A 25923-nucleotide genomic window follows, 5' to 3' on the forward strand; every position below is an offset into this window, starting at 1 on the left:
ATCTTTGTTGATGTTCCCTTTTAACAATATTATCTTCGCAAAAAAAAACACTTTTAATCCAACTCGGTCACACGCTTCAACTGGATCTTGCAAGGATTCTCTGGATCTATGGTAGCTTGTCAGGAATCTGCCGCTGGTTTTTTTACCCTAGAGTGATGAATCCACGGAGTCACTTCTACAACCTTTACAACTGTTGGGGTAGATAAAAGAACAACATAGGGACCTCTCCACTTGGAACCTAATGGAACAGTGTTCCTTTTTTTTATCCACACTTGATCCCCTGGATGGTAAGAATGAACAGGTGGATAAATATTCACAGGTAATCTATCTTGTACCCATTTCTGTACCTCCTCCATAGTTTTACCCAACTCTACAACCTGCTGCCGGGTAATTCCTTCTCCCAACTGACTCAAATCCCCCGTTAAGTTACCAAGTATGGAAGGTGGATGCCCATACATAATTTTTCAGCAGTACCCCAGAAACAAAAGAAAGCATCTTTGAGGTCTAGGAAGGTATAGTAGGTTGCCCCACCTGGTATTAAAGCAAGCAGATTATAGGGGATGGGTACCACTGGGTGTATATTGACTACTGCATTATTAACTGCGTTTAGATCTTGTACAGGATGATACTCATCTGATCCCGGCTTCTGAACAGGTAATAATGGAGTGTTCCAAGGGGAGGTACAGAATTTTAGGATGTCATACTTTGCACACTTATCCACATAGGTTTGTATATTTTCCTTAGCCCTCTATAATATATGGTACTAACTAAGGCTAACAGGATATGCTCCAAGCTTTGATTCAATGTGTATTGGTGGAATATTGCGAGCAAGTCCTGGAGGATTATTCTCTGTCCATATTCTTGAAATGTCAAATAAGGATTCATCACTCTTAGGGTCTGTATTTGTTATTATAGAGTAGAAGTGCCATTCTTCTTCCCTTTGCACCGATACTGATATTATGCCTGGTGATCTATTAAACTTCAGAGACGTTGATCCGTTGGGTTTAAAAGTTATCTGGGCTTGAAGCTTTAATAATAGATCTCGTCCTAGAAGCTGAACTGGACACTCCAGCATATATAGGAACTGGTGCTTAACCAAATGGCCTCCTAGAATACAAGTATGACTCCTGAGAATTGGTCTAGCAGCGCTTTTCCCAGTAGCTCCTATCATAATTATAGTCTTCCTGAAGGAGGAGCAACTAGGTTAGTTACCACAGAGTACTCAGCACCAGTGTCAATCATGAAAAAGCTCCTCTTTCCCTCTATTGATACATCGACCATAGGCTGCACTTGGCTAAAGGGGGATGGAGCCCAGTCGGTATCAATAGTCTTCCATGACAGTGTCAGCCAGACTGACAAAATCTCTATCTTCTCTATCCCTTAATCTCTAGGTAGGGGAATAGTATACTACTGTCATTCCCTCCAAGACTTTCTCTATAGCCACCTCTGTAACCATCTCGTAACCTTCTCTCTTGTCTTATCTATAACTTGCTTTATATTCCCTCTGTGGGCAGTCACTTTTCCAATATCCTTCCTCTCTACAATACGCACAGTGATTCCTACTTCCTCCCTTACTCAGGCTATTCTCAACTCCTCTATTCACCTCCCTTCCCTGTCTCTCTACACTTATGATAGCTACAGCTAGCATATCTGCCTTCATCCTCATTTTACGTTCTTCCTCCTGCTTTGTTTCAATCTCCCTGTTCATATACACCTGAACTGTGATATGGACATTCCTACAAATCCCTTTAACTTTAGCAATTTTCTTTTGATATCACCTTGGGTCTGGCTGACAAATGCTGAGTTGTTCATTCGAGAGTTCTCAGGGGCCTCTGGATTAAAAGGAGTATATAAACTATATGACTCCAGCAATCTCTCATAGAAAGCATTAGGTTACTCGTCTGCTTTCGTAAAGGAATTATGGGTCTTCCAATTAAACAGATCAGTCATGGTGAACGGGACATAAACAAATACAGGGTCTGCCAACTGTAATTGACCATTAATATCAATGTGTGGTGGACCAGGGGTAAGCTGCAGTGGCATTTGTAAATGTCAAAGTTGGAGGGCACCGGTCATTTGTCAGGTTAGGGTGGGACTTAGATAGGGTTGTTTAGTCATAGGTTCCGGTCGGGGAGTGGTGAGGTAGGTGGAAATGGATAAATTAATTTTACTGGTCAGTAACTTGGTTAACAAAATGTTTCGGACAGGGCTAGGAGGAGCCTGACCAGTAACCAAAAATGGTAAAAGTGTATTCCAGCGTCCTATACCATTGACCATTTCATCCAGTTGTATTTCAAAACTAATTTACTGTTACTAAAGGCACACAAGGCTCAGTAATTATAGTGTTATGTCAGTGGTTATGGTGTTTTCAGTGATTATGGTATTATCAGTGGTTATGGTGTTTTCAGTGATTATGGTATTATCAGTGGTTATGGTGTTTTCAGTAGTTATGGTGTTTTCAGTGGTTATGGTATTATCAGTGGTTATGGTGTTTTCAGTGGTTATGGTGTTTTCAGTGGTTATGGTGTTTTCAGTGGTTATGGTATTATCAGTGGTTATGGTGTTTTCAGTGGTTATGGTATTATCAGTGGTTATGGTGTTTTCAGTGGTTATGGTATTATCAGTGGTTATGGTATTATCAGTGGTTATGGTGTTTTCAGTGGTTATGGTGTTTTCAGTGGTTATGGTGTTTTCAGTGGTTATGGTATTATCAGTGGTTATGGTATTATCAGTGGTTATGGTGTTTTCAGTGGTTATGGTGTTTTCAGTGGTTATGGTGTTTTCAGTGGTTATGGTATTATCAGTGGTTATGGTGTTTTCAGTGGATTCAGTTACTGTTAAGAATTCTCCTCACAATTTTGACTGCTAATAATAAAACTGAATACAAAGAACCAGTTGGGGGGTAGGTAGGCACAGAAAAAGGAGGGGACAGGCATCTGAGAGCCAGAGACAATTAGAGCACAGGGGGACATACCAGCTGCACCAGTTTTTGCTAAAGAATTTAGTTGATGGATGGTCAGATGGGTCAGATTCCATTGGGGATGGACAGACCAGTTTTGATAACCATCTAGTAACACAAACTGTGTTAACAGTCAAAAACTGGTCATTCTCTACTACATAAGGTAGTCCCCAAAATCACACACATTATATCCCTTTTTAAAGTTATTTAGCATACATTCTAAGGGATCAACAATCTTTAAATTCCGGCGCTGCCATACTTAGCAACGGAGCGTCTAATTCAAAGAAACACAACAAACACACCTCCAACAGTCACACTCGTTTCCCTGGCAACAGCGCCATGTGGCACAGTTACTAGGTCAAACTCATACAACAAAACATACAGGGAATTCCCGTACACACACAGCTGTTACACCAGTCACTAAGTAACTAATATTATGCCCTTTGGCGAAACTATACAGTCACCCACGCTATAATTCTCTATATATGAATTACCCGTCTATAACACACCCCAGTAACATCGTCTTTTACAAATAGCGGTTACAGTACGGTTAGCATAAGTCAAAGCACAATTTAAGGTCACAATACAATTATTAGTGGTTATGGTGTTAAACATGCATTAGACGACAATGATTAGTACTTATATACAGTGTCAGTAAATATACAGGGTTATGGTACCGTGCACTATGATACAGCAACACACTATTAACACTCTCGCTAGACGGCTGAGCTCGCGCTATCTAACAAGATATACACTTTACTAAACAATCTTTAACACATTTACAATCCCAACTAAACTATTGGCCAGTACCTTGAATGGACTACCTAAAACTATATACACCCGTTTTGGTTAGCCACACTGCCCAAGCACCACATATAGCGAGCTAGAGGACCGAATTTACACAGACGCCTCTTAGTCGATTACTATCAAAAATCTAGTGGGTTCCAAATTTACACGCCTTCCCACTTAGCCAAGATAGGTTGAGAGCTAGCGAACCGAATTTACACAGACGCCGCTTAGTCTCCCGGTCCCTCCGACCTAGCGAACGTAATATACACCCTAGAACGCTAGTCTAGACAAGACACCGGTGTCCGGCTAGGGCTATTTACACCAGAACCCCGCCTGACTAACCAAATCAAACGGTCTTACTAAAGAGCGTTCGATTGAGCGGTGCGCCTTCGCTCCTTCCCTCCGACAGAGGGGGCAGATTCCATACACAGATTTAAACCCCTTTTGGGCCTACCGCACAATCGGTATACCCCTAGTGGGTCTGCCGTCTAAAACAGCAGTTGTCTTACCTCCTCGTTCCTGAACCTGGGTTCACACTCATCGACGGGGACACCCCAGCACTTACTACGTAGAGGCCGATGATCTCCTGGACAAAAGACCAGTGGCGCCGAGACGAAGGGAGGTCCACGCAGAAGTTCAGGGGTGCAGCCGTAGAGAACGTGGGCAAAGATAGACCGTCTCACGCCTCTGCTTCTCAGCTACCGTTGAACGATGAGCTTCCCGGCCCAATGCACCAAATGATACCGGAGAAACTGACGGAAGCCAAGCACAGAGAGATGGACACAGGTTTCTTCAGGAAGGAAGAGATTCTTTATTGGATCACCGATCGGGGCTCAGAGGGACTTATGTCACCAAAATACAACAAGATCTGAGCCCAGAACTGACTGTGTAAATGCATGATATAGACATATAGCTCCTCCTATAGTTAACTCTACCCACATATATTCTTTACACAATCAGCTGAACAAAGCCTAACTTCCCTAACTTGTTAGACCACATGGCTCACCCAGAACAATGGAGGAGGGGGGAAGTGTTTTCAGTTTCTGCATTCCTGCATTTGCTCAATACGGTGTTGATTGTATCTTAGCTACGTGAAACTAACTAACTGATACAACATTTACACATATGCCACATGGCAATCTTGTCCTAGTAAATTTATTTTTACTGAGATTCCACCACAATATAGGGTGCTGTATTATCTGGGAGTGGTACTCTCACCAGTGGATGTTGAATCACCATTATTGTTCTACCAAGTTGCAAGTAAAGTTCTGTTGGTTTAATTCCAGCTTCTGAGTCGTCCTTGTTCCAGTGTTAGCAAGGTCGATATCAGTTGACGTTGATCACTAGGTGAGGGTACTTTTGAATTTCAAAATGCCCCATTCTCCCAATACCTCTGCTGAGGCTCAGGACTCCTGGCCTGTTCCAGCCAATGTAGTAGTCCCAAAGTTCCCAAGGCTACTGCCCAGGTTGGAGATAAAAGAGGCTACACCAATAACAATCTACTAAACTAGTTTAGAACAAGAGTGTATATTATTTATGCATACCGATTTCTAATTGCATTAATTGCAGTTTAAAGACACATTACTGTGAGCATAATTGCTGCAGGGCTCTGGTATAAATTCAAACACACTAAGAAAACTAAGCTTCTACAAAAATGGTACATTAGGATAGAAAAGAGGGAATAAGGAATTTCATCTCAAAAATAGTGACTGCCTCGAGTGAATAGGGACACTTGGAAGGAATGCTATTAGAAGTTTACCCTTGAAATAAAACAATTCTCCAAAAACAGACAATGCTGGAACAGTTAGCTGCAAACATACTCAAGAGAGCTAAACATGTATTGGAACTACTTAACCCAGGGGTTTGTTTTATTCAAACCACTTTGGGTTAACTGTTTTGTTTTGTTTTTTGGCTGCATTAATTAAAATAAAGTATAAAAACTGATATAGGCTACATGTACAATCGCAACAATCCACAGTTAATTTATAAAAATAAATAAATAGACCAAAACTATTACATCCAGACACTACAACTAAGTAAGCGACTGGATAAAGAACATTAGTTCCGGGTCTGCCTTGTTTCCCTATCGGCGCTATTTCAGGACGTACGCCGGCTCTCTTCCTTTTCACAGTAGTCTAAATAATACCCAAGTCTGGAACTTCTCGTGACGTTGTTGATTACGTCACTGCCCCATTTACGGTGCTGCAGCAGCTGTATTGATGGCGGGTAATTTCTGGCAAAGCTCACACTAGTAAGTATTATTACTATTATTATTAATAAGGCTGGGAGGGACAGAGTGATAGAGCGCTGCATGGACCGGGGGTCTTCCCATAGCACTCAGAGTAGGCGCAGAGCTTGACCTGTGCTGTAAGGTGAGACCAACCCCCTTCTTAATGGTAACAATGGCTGGAAACCACAGCCATGGCCCTTTAAATATAGTATTCAAACCCTTTGGAAATGTTAACTCTGCATTGAGTAGTATAGAAAATACCAACATAAATCAGCATGTAACTACATGTTAACTGTGTGGGGGAGTGAGTGTGTGTGTGTGTGTGTGTGTGTGTGTGTGTGTGTGTGTGTGTGTGTGTGTGTGTGTGTGTGTATGTATGTGTGTATATATGTATGTGTATGTATGTATATATATATATATATATATATATAATGTCTGTGTAGTATGAAATATTTTTGTAAGGATTTTTTTGTGTGTGTGTGTTACATTGTTTTCAGAAAATTTATTTGTGAGACTTTTTGTTGATGTTGGAATGTGTACTATTAAGCAATAAAATACAACACAACCAGATTCCCCTCCCCTTCCTTTCTTATTTCTGTGCCCTTCTCCCACCACTAATTGATAGGTACCCCTATTTGATGGGTAAGAGCATACTTGTTTTGAATGTACATTGTATGCTGGATGTTACATTTGACTTGTGCTCCATACCCCCTCTTTTTTAACTTCTGTATCCCTCTATTGCATATTGCAAATTTTAATAAAAAGTGAATAAAAATAAAATACAACACGTTCTTTTACAGTGTACTTACTGTCCCCCTGCCCTGTAACCAAGAGGCAAGACAAGTAATTGTTTTAGGCAGTGTGCCCACACTAGCTGCAGGCTGATGTTTGTTTCTCTGCTGCATTGTAAGAAAAGAAGCATTCGGGTGCTCTTATGTCTTTATGAGGGCTGTTGAACAGTCAGGTATTTTGTCTCTCATATTGCTTTTTTAGAGCCAAAGTAATACTTAACCACATATTCCTGTTCCCTGTGTTTGAAATCCTGAACTGTGTAGAGTCAAACAGAATTGCTGCCAGTGATCGTGAGATTAGCCCACATACATCTAAATACTGACAATCTACACAAATACAGTTCTGTTTTCACACACACTAACATTTAATGCATTGTCAGTGTTTCTGAGAACCACATTTTGCTCATCTTAGTGATGACAATTCACCTTTTTTAGACTGTCTTGTAGGTTAGACTCCTGCTTTATTTGTAAAAAATAAAAAAAAAATTGTATTGCAACTCATTGTATTTCTTTCCCATTTTAGTCCCTCCCTGATCATACCCACTATTTTGTCTGAGCATTTCTAGTTTGGATTTTTATTCTGTTTCGAAAAACTAGACCCGTTGTATTACCATTTGCTTGCTTGCTTTACAATTGATTATGGTTGCCATCATATACTTTAGCTGTATTCAAACTTTTTTTTTTGTTTCCCAATTAGTTTACAATGGATTTTGGATAAACAAGATTTGTTGAAAGAACGCCAAAAGGACTTGAAATTCCTGTCAGAAGAAGAGTACTGGAAATTGCAGATATTTTTTACAAATGGTAATTACTTTTGGGAGGCTGAATTTATTCTGTGTTTGTGTGTGTATATAGTGTACTCCTATAATACAGAAGTGGACACACAGACTACACCTCAAAATCAACAATATATGTGAACACAACCCAGTGAGAAAAAGATTATATATATATATATATATATATATATATATATATATATATATATATATATATATATATATATATATATATATATATATATATATATATATATGATTCAAAGCAAACCAGGACTTCCCTTAATGTTTCAGGTGAAGTATCCCGATAACCCCCCGAAGACTTCCTCTTGTCTTCAATAGATATATGCACATAGATAGGGGAAAATCTGCTAGATGTAAATACAATAAAGAAACATAGCGTTTAACTGTGTGGGGACTGGCACTGATTAATAGTTACAATTGGTCACTCACAGATTTGCAGAATTAAAAAAGCCTTGAGTGGTATCTTTCAGTGTCCAATATGTTGTCCCTCCTCACATGTTCCTCACAGAGCAGAATGTATGTATCTCAAAAGAAAAAGATATATACACGAATGTAGTACACTTCCAGAGTTAGATAAAAAAGTATTTAATGACTTACATATAAGTATAAAACAAACGGCTTGTCACCATGCACGTCCTACGCGTTTCGTCCTCGATATGGACTTCCTCAGGGACTTGGTGCAGTAAAGTGCAAAAATATAGAAGTAGCACTGATGCTACTTCTATATTTTTGCACTTTACTGCACCAAGTCCCTGAGGAAGTCCATATCGAGGACGAAACGCGTAGGACGTGCATGGTGACAAGCCGTTTGTTTTATACTTATATGTAAGTCATTAAATACTTTTTTATCTAACTCTGGAAGTGTACTACATTCGTGTATATATCTTTTTCTTTTGAGATACATACATTCTGCTCTGTGAGGAACATGTGAGGAGGGACAACATATTGGACACTGAAAGATACCACTCAAGGCTTTTTTAATTCTGCAAATCTGTGAGTGACCAATTGTAACTATTAATCAGTGCCAGTCCCCACACAGTTAAACGCTATGTTTCTTTATTGTATTTACATCTAGCAGATTTTCCCCTATCTATGTGCATACACCTCAAAATCCACTGGGCAACAAGTTATTGAACTGATATATTCTAAACTAGTGTGTTCTGTATAGTTTATGAATCACTTTCTATAATTCTAATGACAGAAGACAATGGCAGATAAACTCAGTTCATATTTGGAGCTTTTTACTTTTCTGTCAAAATTTTACAGTAGTAATAGTATCCACCCCTTACACTTTTGTTCTTTGGTTTCATTTGAGTACAGGTTAAACATCATAGAGGTCTCCTGAGCTTTGTCTCAATGGAAATAACCAATATAGCATTATGCTTGCTTATGTTTTGAGTGGTAAAATAGTAGCAGTACTCGCTTGAACGTCCCTTTATTTCTCCTCATCTCAGGCAGAACGATGTAAACATATGTAGTTTTCATGTTAGTGTTTCAACATATTCTGTGCATCAGACCTAATAGTATTCTTTCCATTCTTCTATTTGAGTTTCAACATTGCTACATTTTTTTTTTTTAAGAAAACATCTAATTGCACTCTTGTAATTTTTATTTTTTATTTTTTTTGTAGTCATCCAAGCATTAGGAGAGCACCTTAAATTAAGACAACAAGTTATTGCCACTGCCACAGTTTACTTTAAACGATTTTATGCAAGGTGAGTTGTTGAATTGTTTTACTATGTGTTAAAATGCATTGCAGCAGAACACTTCCTGTGAACATTTATTTTGTTAGAAAATGCAGACATGCTAGCAAATGTATAGGTGTAAACATATGGTACCTACCCTCACCTGTCACTGAACTCTTGGCATTCAGTGTCCTTGGAGAAGGTTCCCTCGCAGAGCTATATGTGTTCGAGGGGGTGGTGTTGGGTACTATATTGGTGTAACACCCATGGTGCCTGATGGCAAAAACTGTTGGAGAGGTGATACATAATTAATGTCTGTATCTACAGCAGAAACAGATGTTTGAAATGTTGAAGTTGTTTGTTTTTATTTCTTTCTTTGTTCTATTATACTATTTAAAGAAGAACTGTGATTTCTCATATACATTTACTTATCTACTATATTGAAGAAATAATGTGTGACTGTGTGGAAAAAATGAAACATTGGGGGATATTTCACAATGCTGTAGTCTAAGGTACTGAAGGTGGGGCAATTGCAATGGAAACCAGTGGAACCAACAGGCACAATCTGTTTGTGAGTCCTTCCCTTTTACACTTTAACATCACTTTTTAGAGCTAATCACTTTAAGAAATCTACTTTTGTATTGAACACTTTGCAAGTCAAGTAAAATATTTATCATTATGGTAAATGGAGTGCGTAAGGTTCACTTTAACCAATAACAGAAGTACAGAGAGTTGTTTTTCTTCTCTCTCTGATATTGTTTGTGTTATGGAAATTACATTCTGTATAAGGGAATTTATCAAAACACATCAGTATGTTTGATTAGCTCACTGCCTTTAATTATGTGTACTTATTGGTTTAATTTTAAAGAATCTATGCTTTTTTTCCCCCCTCTTTCTTTTCCCCCTAGATATTCATTAAAAAGTATAGATCCAGTTTTAATGGCACCTACATGTGTGTTTTTGGCATCTAAAGTAGAGGTACGTCAAACGTAATGTTTTTTTAAATAAATGAGGTATAAATAAGTGGCACATAGTAGTAGCAAGTCAGGGAAAGAACCTGAGAGTAGTGTAGACTTGTGGTTTCCAACCCTCTTTGGATCAAGGCACTCATTAGTAAGAGATACATTTCCTAGTCATGACTTCATTAGCACTTTGTGAATGTCACATTTACTTGAAACCTAGCCAAACCAGTTTTAATTGCTATATTCAATGTTGAGTATTATTACTATTATTATTTGTATTTATTTATTATAATTATGGAGTGCATTCAGCCTATTATAGTCTATATTCTATAATAATAATAATAGAATATAGACACACAAAAACTGCATCCAGCATAAATAAATGTCACCTACATACTGAACTAATCCCCTAGACTGTAAGCTTGTTTGAGCAGGGTTCTCTTCAACCTGTCGTTCCTGTAATTTTTTTTATTTATATTTTGTAATTGTCCAATTCATAGTTAAATAACCCCTCTTATAATATTGTTAAGTGCTACGGAGTCTGTTGGGCCTGTAAAAATGCCAGTAATAATAGTAATAATAATGTAAAATGTGTGCCCCTTCAATGTTTGAAATCTTAAAGGGAAACTCCAGTGCCAGAAAAACGATCCGTTTTTCTGGCACGGGAGGGTCCCTCTCCCTCCCACCCACCAATCCCCGGTTACTGAAGGGGTGAAAACCCCTTCAGTCACTTACCTGGGACAGCGGCGATGTCCCTCGCCGCTGTCTCCGCCTCCGCGACGCTCCTCCTGGTGATTACGTCGGCCGGTGGGCGAGACTAATCTCGCTCACCGGCCGAGGAGACCTAATGCGCATGCGCGGAAATTCCGCGCATGCGCATTACGTCTCCCCATAGGAAAGCATTGAAAAATCATTTCAATGCTTTCCTATGGGGTTTTGAGCGACGCTGGAGGTCCTCACACAGCGTGAGGACGTCCAGCGACGCTCTAGCACAGGAAACCTGTGCTAGAACCCAGGAAGTGACCTCTAGTGGCTGTCTAATAGACAGCCACTAGAGGTGGAGTTAACCCTGCAATGTAAATATTGCAGTTTATGAAAAACTGCAATATTTACACTTGCAGGGTTAAGGGTAGTGGGAGTTGGCACCCAGACCACTCCAATGAGCAGAAGTGGTCTGGGTGCCTGGAGTGTCCCTTTAAGGGCTGAAAAGGTTACCCTGGATTTGAAGGAGTGCAATATTTTCGTATACCTTAATGCAGACTGTATGTAGATGTGGTAAGGTAAATGAGTTAAGTGACAATTGTCAAATAAGTGTTTAGTTTAAGGTGTGTATCAATATCTCTGACAGTCTTTACATATGATATACAGTGTCTTAGTGGTTAACTAGTTAAATATTCTTGAAACAAAGAAAACATTCTCCGATTTTAAAAATGTTTTTATTATATTGATATATCTGCCCGTATGGGTGGGACCAGTCTGATTTGCTTCAGAGATGTTCTGTCTGTAATGGCACATCTGATCTGAGCGGGGACCCATTGAAGGGCAGACTAATTGAGCTGTTGCCCGTTCTCACCCCTCTTGCTACCTATTTTTCTCTGGTTTTATTATATTGATATATCAAATCAAATATACAGCAGAAGGTCAGGATTGTAAATCCGCGTTTCCATTTTCTGCTTTTCAGGAGTTTGGTGTTGTGTCCAACACAAGGTTAATATCTGCTGCTACATCTGTATGTAAGTATAGCTTATACTTGCTTAAATAAGAATAAGCACTGAAGGATCAACCATGTGTTGTGATATAATTTTACTTTTTGTAGTTCAAGCATGGTTTTCACTTCTACTGCACATTATGGCTTTGTGATATGTACTGTCATGGTAATAATGTGCTGTTATAACTGTTTTCCCCCTTTTTTTTCTTTTTCACCCACTTTCTAGTAAAGACTAGGTTTTCCCATGCGTTTCCAAAGGAGTTCCCTTATAGGATGAACCATGTAAGTGAACACTATAAAAGCATGTCTAGTTGATCTTAAAAAATAAATAAAACACAAAAGCAAAAAAAACCCTCTATTGTAGCACTTGTAGTTTCATGCAGTATCACTGTTACAGCTACATGTTGGTAGTACAAAATATTAGTCTTCTTAAGTTAAAGGGATATGCACCAAAACAACTTCAGCTTAAAGGGACACTATAGTCACCAGAACAAGTACAGCTTAACGTAGTTGTTCTGTTGTCTACAGCCTGTCCCTACAGGCTTTTGAATGTAAACACTCAGACAGCCACTAGCGGTGCTTCCTGGGTTGTGCAACACCGATGTTCAGTTTCTCCACGCTCTGCTCAGAGGATGCTGAACATTGATTCAATGCATATTTTAGAAGATGCTGATTGGTGCAGTGCGCATGCGCAATAGCCTCCCTATGCTTTCCTATGGGAATTTCTCCTGCAATGATAATAGCATGTGAGAGCCTCCTGTGTATTGCTGGAGTTTAATTAACAGAGCAGGAGATAACACTGTGCTGTCACATGACAATTAAATTATATTTTCATGTAGAATGTGTGAGTCACAGCCAGGGGAGGTGTGGTTAGGGCTGTATATACCCTAACAAAACTGATTGAACTCCTAAATGGCAGTGTTGATCAGTAAGTTGTTGTTGTTTTGGAGCTTAGGGTATCTGTTTAATTTTACCAACAAAAAAAAGTTAGTTACAAAAGCGTTGTCATATTTACTTTTTCACAAACATATTTACCTTCTATTGAGCGATTTCATCACCTGATGATTGTACTTGTTGCCATTGAAGGTCATTGTTATGCTTCATCAGTCATTTTGAGACTATTAACAATGCTACACTTAAGTACTTAATGGAGCTAAATAGGTGCTGCAACTGTGGAGTGACATTTTCCTCTTCTAACGGCAAAAAAAATGATCAAATCTTCTTACTGGGATGTTTTACATGTAGTATGCTGGCTGTAACTGTATACCTTTTTGTGGGGCTAATCAGAAACCAATGAATTTCTAAAATCTAAAAATCTGCTCCGTGCCCGCTCTTGTTTTAATTTAAGGCCTTTAGTAAGCAACTGCCTTTAAGAGAAAAATAAATATACACTTGTGGACAGGAAGCAAAATGTTAAATCTACAGAGTTAAAATAACAAGTCTGTAAGGATTATTTACTAAAGTGAAAATTCCACTTTAAATTCTCTCATGTAGTAAATAACATTGTAAGTCTATAATTTTACACATTGAAGGCCTTCCTTGTGTTCTTCCCTCTACTAGTTTTACCATGTCTTTTTATTCCAAACATTTTTGAGAGAGATTTACTACTGTGAACGTTCAGAATTCATATCTAAGGGCAAAACATCAACTTAACTGACGATTTTGTTTTCCAAATTCAACTATTTTTGTCTAACATCTGCATGAATTCATCATTTTCATACAATTAAAAGTTAAGGTGAATCCACCACAGTTTAAAAGCAACATCTTGTTATCACCATGGTAACAAGCTGTTGGCACAAAATTTAGTAATGTCACAAATTCAAAATTAGTCAGTTTAATATAAACATCAGTGTTTGTTGGAGTAATTGTTTGCAGCTATATCATTTGTAAAAATGTAATTTCTTTTTCTTTGTGCAGATATTGGAATGTGAATTCTACTTGTTAGAGTTGATGGTAGGTAATATATGTATACATTTTTATCAGTGTCATGGGAGTTATGAATCCTATTCGCCAAAGTTCCTTTCTCTCTTGGTCGAATTATTTCAAGACATTTTAGTGTATAGAGTTAAACAAGCAATAGTACAAATTAGAATTTATTAATCCCCCCTCCCCATCCCTCAAAAGCCCAGACAAGACTCTTGCAGTAGTCAGAACTATCTCGTTCATAGAATAGGTGACTGCTTGTTACCAAATTGCAGCAGACACTTTCTTTTGATATCCACCATGCAATATACAATATGTTTTAAGGGAATAGTACTAGTCTTGGGATTGCTGTTTATAATGGTAAAAAGTCCATTGACCAGTGGAAATTTAGCTGTGATAACTGTGCTATGCCCCCCCTCCTCCCCTCCCACCCCTGTGTGTGAGGATCCCTGTACTACTGAAACCTGCATTCCATCATGAGTGAAGTTACACATGGGAATTTGCTAGCTGTAAGTTTTCAGAACAGATAAGCACCATCCTCCTACTTTCTCATTTCTTGCCCAGAACAGTCACTGAGAGTGCCTGAAGGGAAATCCTTCTTGGAATGGCACAGAGACTGCTAAACTATCTAGCACTGACAAGGTTAGAGAATCTTTCCAGAATTAGATATAAATACATTTATTTTGTAACCTTGGTGAGTTCTATTTAATTGAGTTTTGGGGCTCCTTGAATCTCAAAAATAAAATTATTGCTTACTTCTAATCCAGTGGTGGTGCGGATTAAAGACCCCCCTCTCCTCCTCCCCTCTCCCCAATGTAAGTAATCAAACTGTTTGACAACATACTTGGTGTCTGCTGGTTGATAGTTAAAAATATCACTGTAAAACGTAATGGATGGAGCTCAGAGCTGTTAAGATTGAATATGTCAATTGATGTTTTTGTAGTTTTAGCGTAAAATGTAAGTACTCACGTTTTTGATTTTTGTTTTATAAAATAATTAATACTACTGTGTGTTCCTATTTAGACTGCAAGATCATCCTTTGTTTCAGTGATTGACCTTGGCCAGTCAGCATGACATTTCATTGTTTTACTTTTCTTTTGTCTAATTGTATGCAGGATTGTTGCTTGATAGTGTATCATCCTTATCGACCCTTGCTCCAGTATGTACAAGACATGGGACAGGAGGATATGCTGCTTCCACTAGCATGGTAATTTTCTATCAGTGATTAGTTTGAGGTCTGGTTACAAGAGTTGTATGATGCATTTACAAAATCTAGAACTGACGAGAAGAGGGTTATTCACTAAAATGAGTATTCAAAGTGAATTTCAAATTCAAGGCCAAAACTGAAAGCATGTCTGACTTGGCTATTTTGACCTTAAATGTGAAATTTACTTTGAATTCTCACTTGAGTGAAAAACCGTGCTAGTGTCATCTCCAACCTACCTCATCGATCCATTAGCACAGCACGTTAGCCTCTCTCTTCCTGATTAAATTGCTCTAAAGTTAGAATCTCAGTGATTAATTTATGATACTTAAGACACTGTTGGATTTGCCATTATTAAACCCTGTGGGAAAGGGATATTTGTCATGACTAGATGCACTTTGATTAAAAGACAACTGTTATCAAATTTCACTATATATATAGTCATTCCCCCTCCCCCATTTTTATTTATTAATTTATATATTGTTTTCAAATCTGGCTGAGCAGCCATATTGGGCCATACACTGCGGTCTGACCAGCAGTTTCCATACAGAGCAATCACAGACCAGTTAAAATGAACAACAGTTGGTCAGATAACAATAGAGTGAGTCAACATGACTGCTTAGCTAGTTAAGATGTGAAACTTTCTCTGCATAGCCAGAATTGGCTTAGGAGAGCTAATGGGAGTTCCTGCTTTAGAACTTCTGTCCCTCTGGCAGGGAGTCGAATCCAGCTAGTTGTTGTGGTGCTTAAAGTATTACTTTATAGGGCACCTGTCATGCCCCAAACCACTTATGCTCATTAAATTGAGCATAAGCATTTATCTATACATTGTGTTAGCGGTTTTGCTAGCAAATATATTGATTAGGAGAAAAAGATATTTTAAAAATTTAGGTTTTTACCCTAGCTGTCAGTCAATGCCTCGGCATACAAGTGCCATCTAAGGAGTATAGGAATGACATGAGGTCACTTCGTTCCAATGCTGGCAATGTAGCCAGCGTGCCAACGTCACTGACGAGATTTGTCCTGCTTGGGGATGCATCAAAGAAGAACAGAGTTGGGCAGAGGACTAACAGGAGGTAGGTGTTACACAAAGAGTGACGCCCACAAAGCGGCGCTGGAATGGAGGAAAAGTAAGTCGATCTTTATTTTAACATTGAATGCACCATGCATCTTTATAATATATGGTGTATTCAATGTATATGGAAGCAAGTTAAGGTAAGTAATTGTTCACTTTAAATATTTTTACTATAAATGTAATTAAACATATTTCCTTATCTCGTGGAAAAGGGTAAATGCAAGTTATAAGTGGTTCAACTGCACAATATGTCCATTATTCTTATCCTGAAAGTGTACCATCCTTAGAATTGTCAAATTTAAATGAAATACAGGTTTTCACTTATAAATGTAAGAAAACAAATTGCTGTGATCTGCATGATGATGCCTTTTTCCCCCCCCCAGGAGAATAGTAAATGACACTTACAGAACAGATCTTTGTCTGCTATACCCTCCTTTTATGATTGCACTAGGTAAGTTTGTAATATATATCTGTATTTAGATAGGGTAGCCATAGTCTACTCAATCTAGAGAATATCAGTTTAACATTTTAGCATTCATCTTCATGTTTCGTAGAAACCAAGATCAGCACTTGGTATATGAAAATTAATTTTGTTCTGGTTTTACTGCATGGACATTTATCAGACAACAAACTTCTCCTTTAAATTATGCAAATGGTTGTTTATGCAGGCATTATCACATAGCTGCTCTAAATGCTTGCATTGCAATGAGATCCGCATTCATGCATCTGAAATGATTTCATAGAAATCCAGGTTCTGTAAATATGATACACATGCACAAAGTATTGACTTGTACATCATTGTGCTCCAAGCTTTTATATATGTTTGTGTGTTCTTTTCTAGCTTGTCTTCATGTTGCATGTGTTGTTCAACAGAAGGATGCAAGACAATGGTTTGCTGAACTTTCAGTAGATATGGAAAAGGTATTTATTTCTAACAGTTTCTGTAATTCCTCCTATAGATCTGTGTTCTCCTATGTATTTTACTTTAATACCACTGCACCATAGTAACTGGTTGCATTTGCTGAACTCCTTTACAAACTATTTAACTATAGCATTTATATGATAGAGCAGGGGGTAGGCAACCTTTTGCACTCCAGATCTTGTGAACTACATCTCCCATAATGCTGGCAAAGCATCATGGGAGGTGTAGTCCAAAACATCTGGAATTCCGAAGGTTGCTTGTGATAGTCTTTGTCATGGTACCTGTGGTACACCTAGACGTGGTTCCTCAAAAGAGGGCTGCTTCACCCGATCACTTCAGCCTTTCCGGCCGTTTACACGCCGGCCGCGATAGCCCCGCCTCCTTTTATGACGCGGCGCTCAATAGCTGACGTCATGACGTCACGACCCGCCAGAAACCGCAAATCAGGACTTTTTGGGGGCGTGGTCAACAATTAAAGAACCAAGGTATAAAATAGATGTATTTGCAATGATTCATTGCCCTGTCGTGGTTCTAGCTAGTCTGGTCACTCAGTGCTCTTACTTCTCTTGTGTATCTGGTTATTGATTTGGCTTTGTATTTTAGACCCTGCTTACTTCTCTTATCCTTTTGACTCAGCTTGTCTCTCGCTTACCTGTTCTCTCGTTCCCTCGACCTCGGATTGTCTCTGACCATTCTTTGTCCACTCCTTACGTTAGTCTGGCCATTCTAAGGTCCGATATACGTACCTACTCCTGTTTGCATTCTGCGTGTTGGATCCCTGTCACGATCCTGACAGTCTTGAATCCCAGCATATCAAGGGAAGGATGAAGACTGACAAACCTTGTGTAAATGAAGGCTGAACACTCCAAGCACCATATTTAGTACAGCTAACTGTAATGGTTATGGTCCTAGGAATATACCCCCCCCCCCCCCCCCCCCCCCACACACACACACACAAGGAGTGGTTTGACTTATTTTCTGCTGGACTAATCACATCCACTTTTATAGCAATAATAATATGGAGCTTCCATTAGCATGCTGTAGTTTAGTGCTTGGAGTGTTTCTTTAAAGGGTTTCTATAGTATAAAGAATACAAAGTTGTATTCCTTACATTATAGTTCCCTCTCCCCCTCCCTACCGGCATGATTTGTGTACTTTTTCAATTCCAGCATCAATCTCCCTCACTGCTGAGTCTGCACTCCATCTCTTCCAATGTAATTTGATTTGGAGGGAGAGGGGTGCTAATGCTCATGATAATTGCTTCAATGCTTTCCTATATAGATTCTACTGACGCTGGCTGTCCTCATGCAGAGCGTAAGGACATCCAGCGTCACTTAGGAGACCAAAGCTTGGTTAGCTACCAGGAAGTGTCTCTAGTGGCTGTCTGACAGCCACTAGAGGCAGTTTTAGTCCTGCAGTTTCTCAAAAATTGCAATGATTTACATTGCAGGACTAAGTGGGACTGGGACACTGCACCCAGACGACTTCGATGAGATTAAGTAGTCTGGGTAACTATGGTGTCCCTAAAATGCAACTTAAGGCTGTCTACTCCATCTCTCTCTAGCAGACCTAATAAAGGCTTTTTGTAAATAAAGAAAACATTTGTATCGCTTAAATGCAGAAATATAATCCATTTTATCATATGTATATATTTATTTTTTCTGTTCCTATTTAAAGATCTTGGAAATCATAAGAGTTATTCTGAAGCTTTATGAACAGTGGAAGAACTTTGATGAGAGGAAGGAAATGGCTGCTATCCTTAGCAAAATGCCCAAACCCAAGCCTCCACCAAACAGGTTAATCACAAACCAGTTTATGAACTACATGCAATTAACTGCTCCTTTGTGAGTAAAAGCAAATCTTTAGCAAGAAATGCACTCTATTTTAAAGCAGTGCAATTTCTGTTAGTTTTTTTTGTTGTTGTTGTTGTTATTTGTGTACAGACCTTTTTAAAAGAAATCCTATTTTTAGGTTTTATAAAAGGAACAGGTGCTGTGTTGGTATTTCAGGCGGACTGATACTATCTTTATTATGATATTTATATAGCGCCATCAAATTCCGCAGCGCTTTACAATGGGAACAGACATGTAGTTGTAACCAGACAAGTTTGACACGCAGGAACAGAGGGGTTGCGAGCCCTGCTCAATGAGCTTACATGCTAGAGGGAGTTGGGTAAAATGACACAAAAAGGTAAGGATAGTATTAGACTAGTGACAGTTGCAGAAGAGGAATCAGTTGGGAGCTATTAACAGTTTAATTGATACGCTTTTATGAAGAAGTGGGTTTTTAATGATATTTTTTTTTTTTTTTGAAGTGGAGCCTGGGTGAGCATCTAAAGGAGGAGGGAATTTTAGAATTTTGCTCCTAGAATTGCTATTCGTATGCTACTACTGAGATTCAGTGACGCCACCTGTTCAATCACGCCCATTTTTTCTGTTTTATATGTCAAAATCTCCTTTTTAAAGTGACTAGTGCTGGCTAAAGAATGTTAAACAAAGTAGAATCACTGTGACTAATCCATATTACATCAGTTTTAATGTAATATGGGTTAGGGAGCAGAGAAATGTATAATTGTATAAATTATAATTTTACAAGTTTGCCATTGAAACATTTTGTTTTTTGCTTGTAGAAATGTAACTACCCCTAATGTAGTAGGGGTACATACAGAGCTGTTGTGAAATGTCAACTAAGGACTCTAGCTGTGAGCTATACAACAACAATTGTAGAGGTATAATTCTTGGATCACTTGGAAAATAAAAGTAGATTAGCTTTTATTTTTTATTTTTTCAGGAAAGCTAGAACACCTATAAAAAGCACTTTGTCTTTTTCTTTCTTTCCCCATGACTGGCAATCGGATTTCTCACACTGTGTATTTTATAAAAAAATAATAATAAAAATGTATTACACTTGTAAATGTCCTAGATCTCAGGAATAATATTGATTAATCTATTTGATTTCAAGCTGCACTATACTAAGCTACTTCAGCAATCACCAGGTATCCTAGATCGTTTTTAAATCCAGTTAGATAGCTAGTTTTACTTGCAAAACTCAGTGAAGGAATAAATTAATCTGAAGCTTTAGACTTTTTGTCTATAATTTCAATTGTCTGTTTCAGGAGTGTGTGATTTTGTTTTGGCACTTAAAATCTGTGAGCTGTGAAGTAGCTGAGGAAGTGCGCTGGATCATGTATGTTGTGTGTGTGTGTGTGTGTGTGTGTCTTCACAACAATTAAGAAGTTCATTGGCTTTGCTGTAGAAAATCTTTACTGCTTTTTCTTAGTAAGCAGGATCTAGTATACAGGTGATACTCGAAAAATTAGAATGTCGTGCAAAAGTTCATTTATTTCAGTTAATGCAACGTAAATGGGGAAACTAATATATGATAGACGCATTTCATGCAAAGCAAGATCGTTCAAAACGTGATTTGCCATAAGTGCGATGATTATGGCTTACAGCTCATGAAAACTCCAAATACACAATCTCAGTAAATTAGAATATTGTGAAAAGGTGCAATATTCTAGGCTCACAATGTCCCACTCTAATCAGCTAAGTAAGCCATAACACATGCAAAGGGTTTATGAGCCTTTAAATGGCCTCTCAGTCTGGTTCAGTAGGAATCACAATCATGGGGCAGACTGCTGACCTGACAGTTGTGCAGAAAACCATCATTGACATCCTCCATAAGGAGGGAAAGTCTCAAAAGGTAATTGCGAAGGAAGTTGGATGTTCCCAAAGTGCTGTATCAAAGCACATTAATAGAAAGTTATGTGGAAGGGAAAAGTGTGGAAGAAAAAGGTGCACAAGGCCATTCAAATGTGTTGGGGGACTTTCACAAGGAGTGGACTGTGGCTGGAGTCAGTGCATCAACAGCCACCACACACAGACTGATCCTGGACATGGGCTTCAGATGTTGTATTCCTCTTGTCAAGCCGCTCCTGAACAACAAACAACGTCAGAAGCGTCTTACCTGGGCTAAACAAAAACAGATCTGGTCCAAAGTCCATTTTTCTGATGAGCAACTTTTGCATCTCATTTGGAAACCAAGGACCCGGAGACTGGAGGATGAATGGCGAGGCACACACTGCAAGATGCTTGAAGTCCAGTGTGAAGTTTCCACAGTCTGTGTTGATTTGGGGAGCCATGTCATCTGCTGGTGTTGGTCCACTGTGCTTCATTAAGTCCAGGGTCAACGCAGCCATCTACCAGGAGATTTTGGAGCACTTCATGCTTCCTTCTGCAGACGAGCTTTATGGGGATGCTGACCATTTTCCAGCACACTGCCAAAAGCACCAGAGCCTGGTTCAATGACCGTGGGATTACTGTGCTTGATTGGCCAGCAAACTCGCCTGACCTGAACCCCATAGAGAATCTATGGGGCATTGCCAAGAGAAAGATGAGAGACATGAGACCGAACAATGCAGAAGAGCTGAAGGCCGCTATTTAAGCATCCTGGTCTTCCATAACACCTCAGCAGTGCTACAGGCAGATGGCTTTCATGTCACGCCGCATTGAGGCAGTAATTGCTGCAAAAGGGGCCCAAACAAAGTACTGAGTCCATATGCATGCTTATACTTTTCAGAGGTCCGATATTGTTCTATGTACACTCCTTGTTTTATTGATTGCATGTAATCTAATTTACTGAGATTGTGGATTTAGGGGTTTTCATGAGCTGTAAGCCATAAATCATTGCACTTACGACAAATCACGGCTTGAACTATCTTGCTTTGCATGTAATGCGTCTCTCATATATTAGTTTCCCCTTTTATGTTGCATTAGTGAAATAAATGAACTTTTGCACGATATTCTAATTTTTCGAGTATCACCTGTACTTCAATGTTTCAGTCTTGCACAGGAGACTTTCATCAGTACTGGTGTGTGAGACTGAAATGGTTATGTTTGTGCTACATCCTGTACTTTATGAAAAAGCAGGTGGTGATAACTTATTGGTGTGATGCAATATATAACTAGTTTAAAGGTCAAGAAGGAATACTTTGAAAGTAAAGTCCTTTTTAGCTACTGAACAAACAATTTAGGACCTATATGTACAGATAAAAGCCCGAATGAAGTTGCTAAATTGGTGGATTGACCCAAGCTGGTGTATCTGTGATATGACCTGGTCTGTCTAGTGACTTAAAACCGTTCAAATTGTGTTTGTGATTGAAAGTAACACTTTTTTTCATTTTGCAGTGAAGGGGATCAGGGACCAAATGGAAGCCAAAGCTCCAGTTATAGCCAATCATGATATAGACCAAATATCCAGGACTGGACCAACTGCCTAATCCCCACTTTCTGAATTAATATCTGTACAGTGAAAGTCTAGAAGCGAGGCGTCTTCTGAATTTAGGATGAATTTTCAAACCTTGTTTGCAGGGCTGATTTGTAAATGAATGTTTGTGTGAAGTATTGTCTATTCCATATTTTAAAAGGATTATTAAATTCTCATGTCTTCAAATTTCTAGATTTTAACCACTTTTTTTCAATAATATTTAAAATAAAAAGTACATAATGTTTTGTTAGTCCTTTGTGCTCATTGATGATGCCCAAAAGGAATTTATTACTGAGAACAATAGTTGTGGTTATCAAACTACAGTATGTGGCAGATCACTTGTTCAGTTAAACTTATGGGTGTCTGACTAATGCACATTATTAAATTATTTGATCTGGCTAGTGCACAAATCCTCAACCAAAGAAGGTGGCTTTCCACTTTTATTTTTACATAAATCTCTTTTGAAACATGGTTTTGCATTTCTCCATAATTCCCCTCCTAAACTCCCCCCCCCCCCTTTTTTGTTTTTGAAATGTATGACTTTTAACCCCAGGGTCCCAATGTTGCTTCCATCGAGCCCTAGACTTGTTTAAAAACTTGTTTAGATCCACACCCAAACAAAATCGATCAGTCCTGTATTTATCTGTGGAGTCTTGATTGAATAGGTAATTTGGGTGTGAAATAAAAGAAATTTGATCGGATGAACCACTTCAAACTATTTTTTTCTATCAAAGGGACACTGTAGGAACCCAGACCACTTCAGCTCATTGAAGGGGTCTGGGTGCTGTCTCCCTATTGCACTTAGTGCTGCAATGTAAAACATTGCACTGCAGCTCTAGTCCATCCTTAGTGGCTCACTAGAGGGCTTCCAGAATCCAAACTGACTTTTGGTCAGTTATCTGATGCTGGACGTCCTCACGGACCTCCAGCTTCAGATTTTCCCCATAGGAAAGCATTATTCAATGCTTTCCTATAGGGAGGTCTAATGTGTGCGAGGCCATTGCCTTGCATGCGCATTAGGTCTCACCCACCGACGAGGGACATCGGCGCTGGGTTTAGCTAAGTGTCTGAAGGGATTGGGAGGGGGGTGTTTTAACCCTATAGTGCCTGGGAAATGGCTTTGTTTTCCTGGCACTATAGGATCCCACTAAGCACCCATTATCGATAACATACTAATTTGTCAGGGTCCAGGCCAAGTTCCCACAGGTAGTTACAAAACGTGTACATCATTTGGATATTTGTTAAAAAAAAAAACACACAAAAAAACACAATTTTAGAATGGTTTGACTTCTTAACTGGAGTCTGTCTCCACTACTAGCCAGAAGCTTTCTTTTTGAGCTAAGCCCAGTGGTGCAGGCTTAGTGTCAGCTCATGGCTGTACTACAGGACTTTGCTCAGGAGAGCTAATAAAAGTACATACAGTGGAGTTCCTTACAGACACCAGGTAAGTAGTCAACTGTTCTAAAATGGCTTTACTATTTACAATGGGAGTGGGCTCGATGGCACTATTATTACAGTGCGTTATGGAGCTAGCAGAGTTCAGTATGAATTTTTTTATTAAACACTTCACAACGCACATTGGTGCCATATGAATTTCAACCATTATATATGGATATTTTTGATGAATTCAGAAATGTAGATTAAATTGACTACAGACAAATTACAAGTTTGGAGTGCTGATAAAAAATTCTGATTTTATACCAAATGGGCCACAAACAATTTTAATGCAAAAACTAGTTTGATAATTTTTCCTTCAAATTTCTCATGGTCTTCCACAACATTGAAACTAAACTCCTTGCCAAAGTATTCCAAATCAGATTTAATCAGAATATCAGAAAGAGGTTCATTGTGAGGACTGCATTGATAAACCCCCCCCCCCCCCCCCCCAAAAAAAAAGAAAAGTCTGCACTGCCCCAACAGTCAATATACATTCTTTGCTATAATTGTATATGCATAGAACAGCATTAATTACATCAGTTTATCCACGGGAATTGCATCTTTTTGTCCCAAACATTTAAACTGTAGAAAACTTTTTTTTTTTCAGCTACATTATTTTGGCGTATAACTTAATACTGATTTAGTAAATAGGCCCCAATACGTTTATATGAAACTTGATCCCAAACAGTAAAACATGACATACAATGCTGCTATTCAAATTCTACATATAGCTTTTCCTTTACCGGTCATAACAATGATAAGTGTCTTGTGTACAAATAACATTTCTTATTTTTCTTCTCTGATCATGCTGCGCAGTGACAAAATACTATGGTTCTAGTGGAGCTCAAAAATATCCAAAATACAGATCACTTCTTTTGTGGCGGTTCATGTCTTGCCCAGTCCTGAAAGCCACCACCATAATTGTAAGTTCTAAAAAAGAAAGAGGAGAGAGTGTAGTGTTATTCTGATTTAAGAACCTCGCTACATTGTGTCAGTTCTATGTTTTCATGCCTTTGAGTAGCCTCCATATGGTCTTCCTTGCATAAAAACTAAGAGCAATCAAAGCCTCTCTGGCACCTAGGCAGTAGCTCAACTTGATTATCATAATACATAAATAGAATACAAAAAGAAATGTGTATAGGCTGAAGATATGCAACAAATTTTGCAAAACCATTTGGAATCATTGTGTAAAATATCCTTTTATCCGTTTTACAAACTAGCAACCATTTTGTTGTGAGAAAAGTAGAAGTTTGTTTTACTGTTGGTCATATTTTGTGAAATAATTCCTAGATTTAACAGAGAAAGTAATGAGGAGAGCTCCTTGTGCAACCGGCATACTTCTCCTCACCACTGCTACCCCCAGATGAATATCAAGTAATAGTAGCTTAAAAACTGACAACCTTTATTGAAACAAAAAGTAATAATAATAATAATAGTTTAAACCTCCCACACACACGAAAAAACACACACTTTCACCCTAAATAGTGAAGATTAAAACAAAGACTAGAGACTACAGATCTAGCTGGTAGGAGTGATCTATGATATTTAAGGAGTGAAGGGAGGGAGCTGCATTGCCATTTGCCTGCCCTTGAGAAAGGCGGTTAGACCGCCGAAACGCGCGTTGGGCGACTTGTGCATATACTAACTATTACCTAGTTATGACTTGATGATTTTGGTCATGGTTTCTATCGACTGAGATTACAGCCTGCAGGATATCCCCTAATGAGAGATCCTCTATTTTGTGGTCTCTGTGTATATACTATAGGGATTTACGATATATGTCTGTGTGGTGACAGAGTCCGTTTCTCTACACTGGACCCTGTCTAGACAGCACTTTTTCTAACAAATTTGTTTCCTCTACCTCTTATCTCTCTATCCTTTCGATTTAACTTCTGCTAGACTAACTAAATACAAGGAGTTTTTTTCACTGTTGGAAGCTGATACTTAAATCAGGGATTTTCTGGAAGAGGTTACTTAAGTTTATTTTTCCCTATTTTGATTCATTAGGGGAAGGCCTCCTGTTGTTCGTTTGACTGCAATTAACTATTAACAGGCTGGATTTCCTTGGTATATACTTTTTGTAAATGTGTTCAGCTGTCTCATATAATTATACAATAGTTGCACTGCTCTGAGACATTGTTATATATCTGTCTATACAAGGAATATGCCTGAA

At 38.6% G+C, this 25923-nt stretch overlaps 2 protein-coding genes across 3 annotated transcripts in view; one reads left to right on the forward strand and one right to left on the reverse strand.

Annotated features, from left to right (window-relative positions):
* Window positions 1-5850: 5850 nt before the first annotated feature.
* On the forward strand, window positions 5851-22522 carry CCNC (cyclin C). The gene is made up of 12 exons (XM_063441314.1): window positions 5851-5999; window positions 7467-7573; window positions 9200-9284; window positions 10163-10232; window positions 11898-11949; window positions 12151-12206; window positions 13842-13877; window positions 14963-15054; window positions 16510-16577; window positions 16968-17047; window positions 18726-18844; window positions 22235-22522. The coding sequence occupies exons 1-12, from the start codon at window positions 5968-5970 to the stop codon at window positions 22287-22289; spliced, it is 852 nt and encodes a 283-aa protein (XP_063297384.1). The 5' UTR covers window positions 5851-5967; the 3' UTR covers window positions 22290-22522.
* A 1683-nt stretch (window positions 22523-24205) lies between these two features.
* The window catches only part of TSTD3 (thiosulfate sulfurtransferase like domain containing 3), a 30247-nt gene continuing 28529 nt past the window's right edge, over window positions 24206-25923 (reverse strand). For both annotated transcript variants that reach the window (XM_063443561.1, XM_063443560.1), the window contains exon 4: window positions 24206-24680. In XM_063443561.1, the coding sequence (XP_063299631.1) occupies window positions 24617-24680 (64 nt within the window). In that variant the 3' untranslated portion in view covers window positions 24206-24616. The remainder of the gene's footprint in view (window positions 24681-25923) is intronic.

Source organism: Pelobates fuscus, chromosome 2 (genome assembly GCF_036172605.1).
Source record: "Pelobates fuscus isolate aPelFus1 chromosome 2, aPelFus1.pri, whole genome shotgun sequence".
NCBI lineage: Eukaryota > Metazoa > Chordata > Amphibia > Anura > Pelobatidae > Pelobates > Pelobates fuscus.

Excerpts from the sequence above, each read along its gene's own strand:
- CCNC (XM_063441314.1), top strand. The coding sequence starts at position 5,968 with ATGGCGGGTAATTTCTGGCAAAGCTCACACTA. Across the intron at positions 13,878-14,962 it reads TCTACTTGTTAGAGTTGATG|GATTGTTGCTTGATAGTGTA; the intron begins GTAGGTAATATA and ends AATTGTATGCAG. Across the intron at positions 17,048-18,725 it reads TTTCAGTAGATATGGAAAAG|ATCTTGGAAATCATAAGAGT; the intron begins GTATTTATTTCT and ends TCCTATTTAAAG.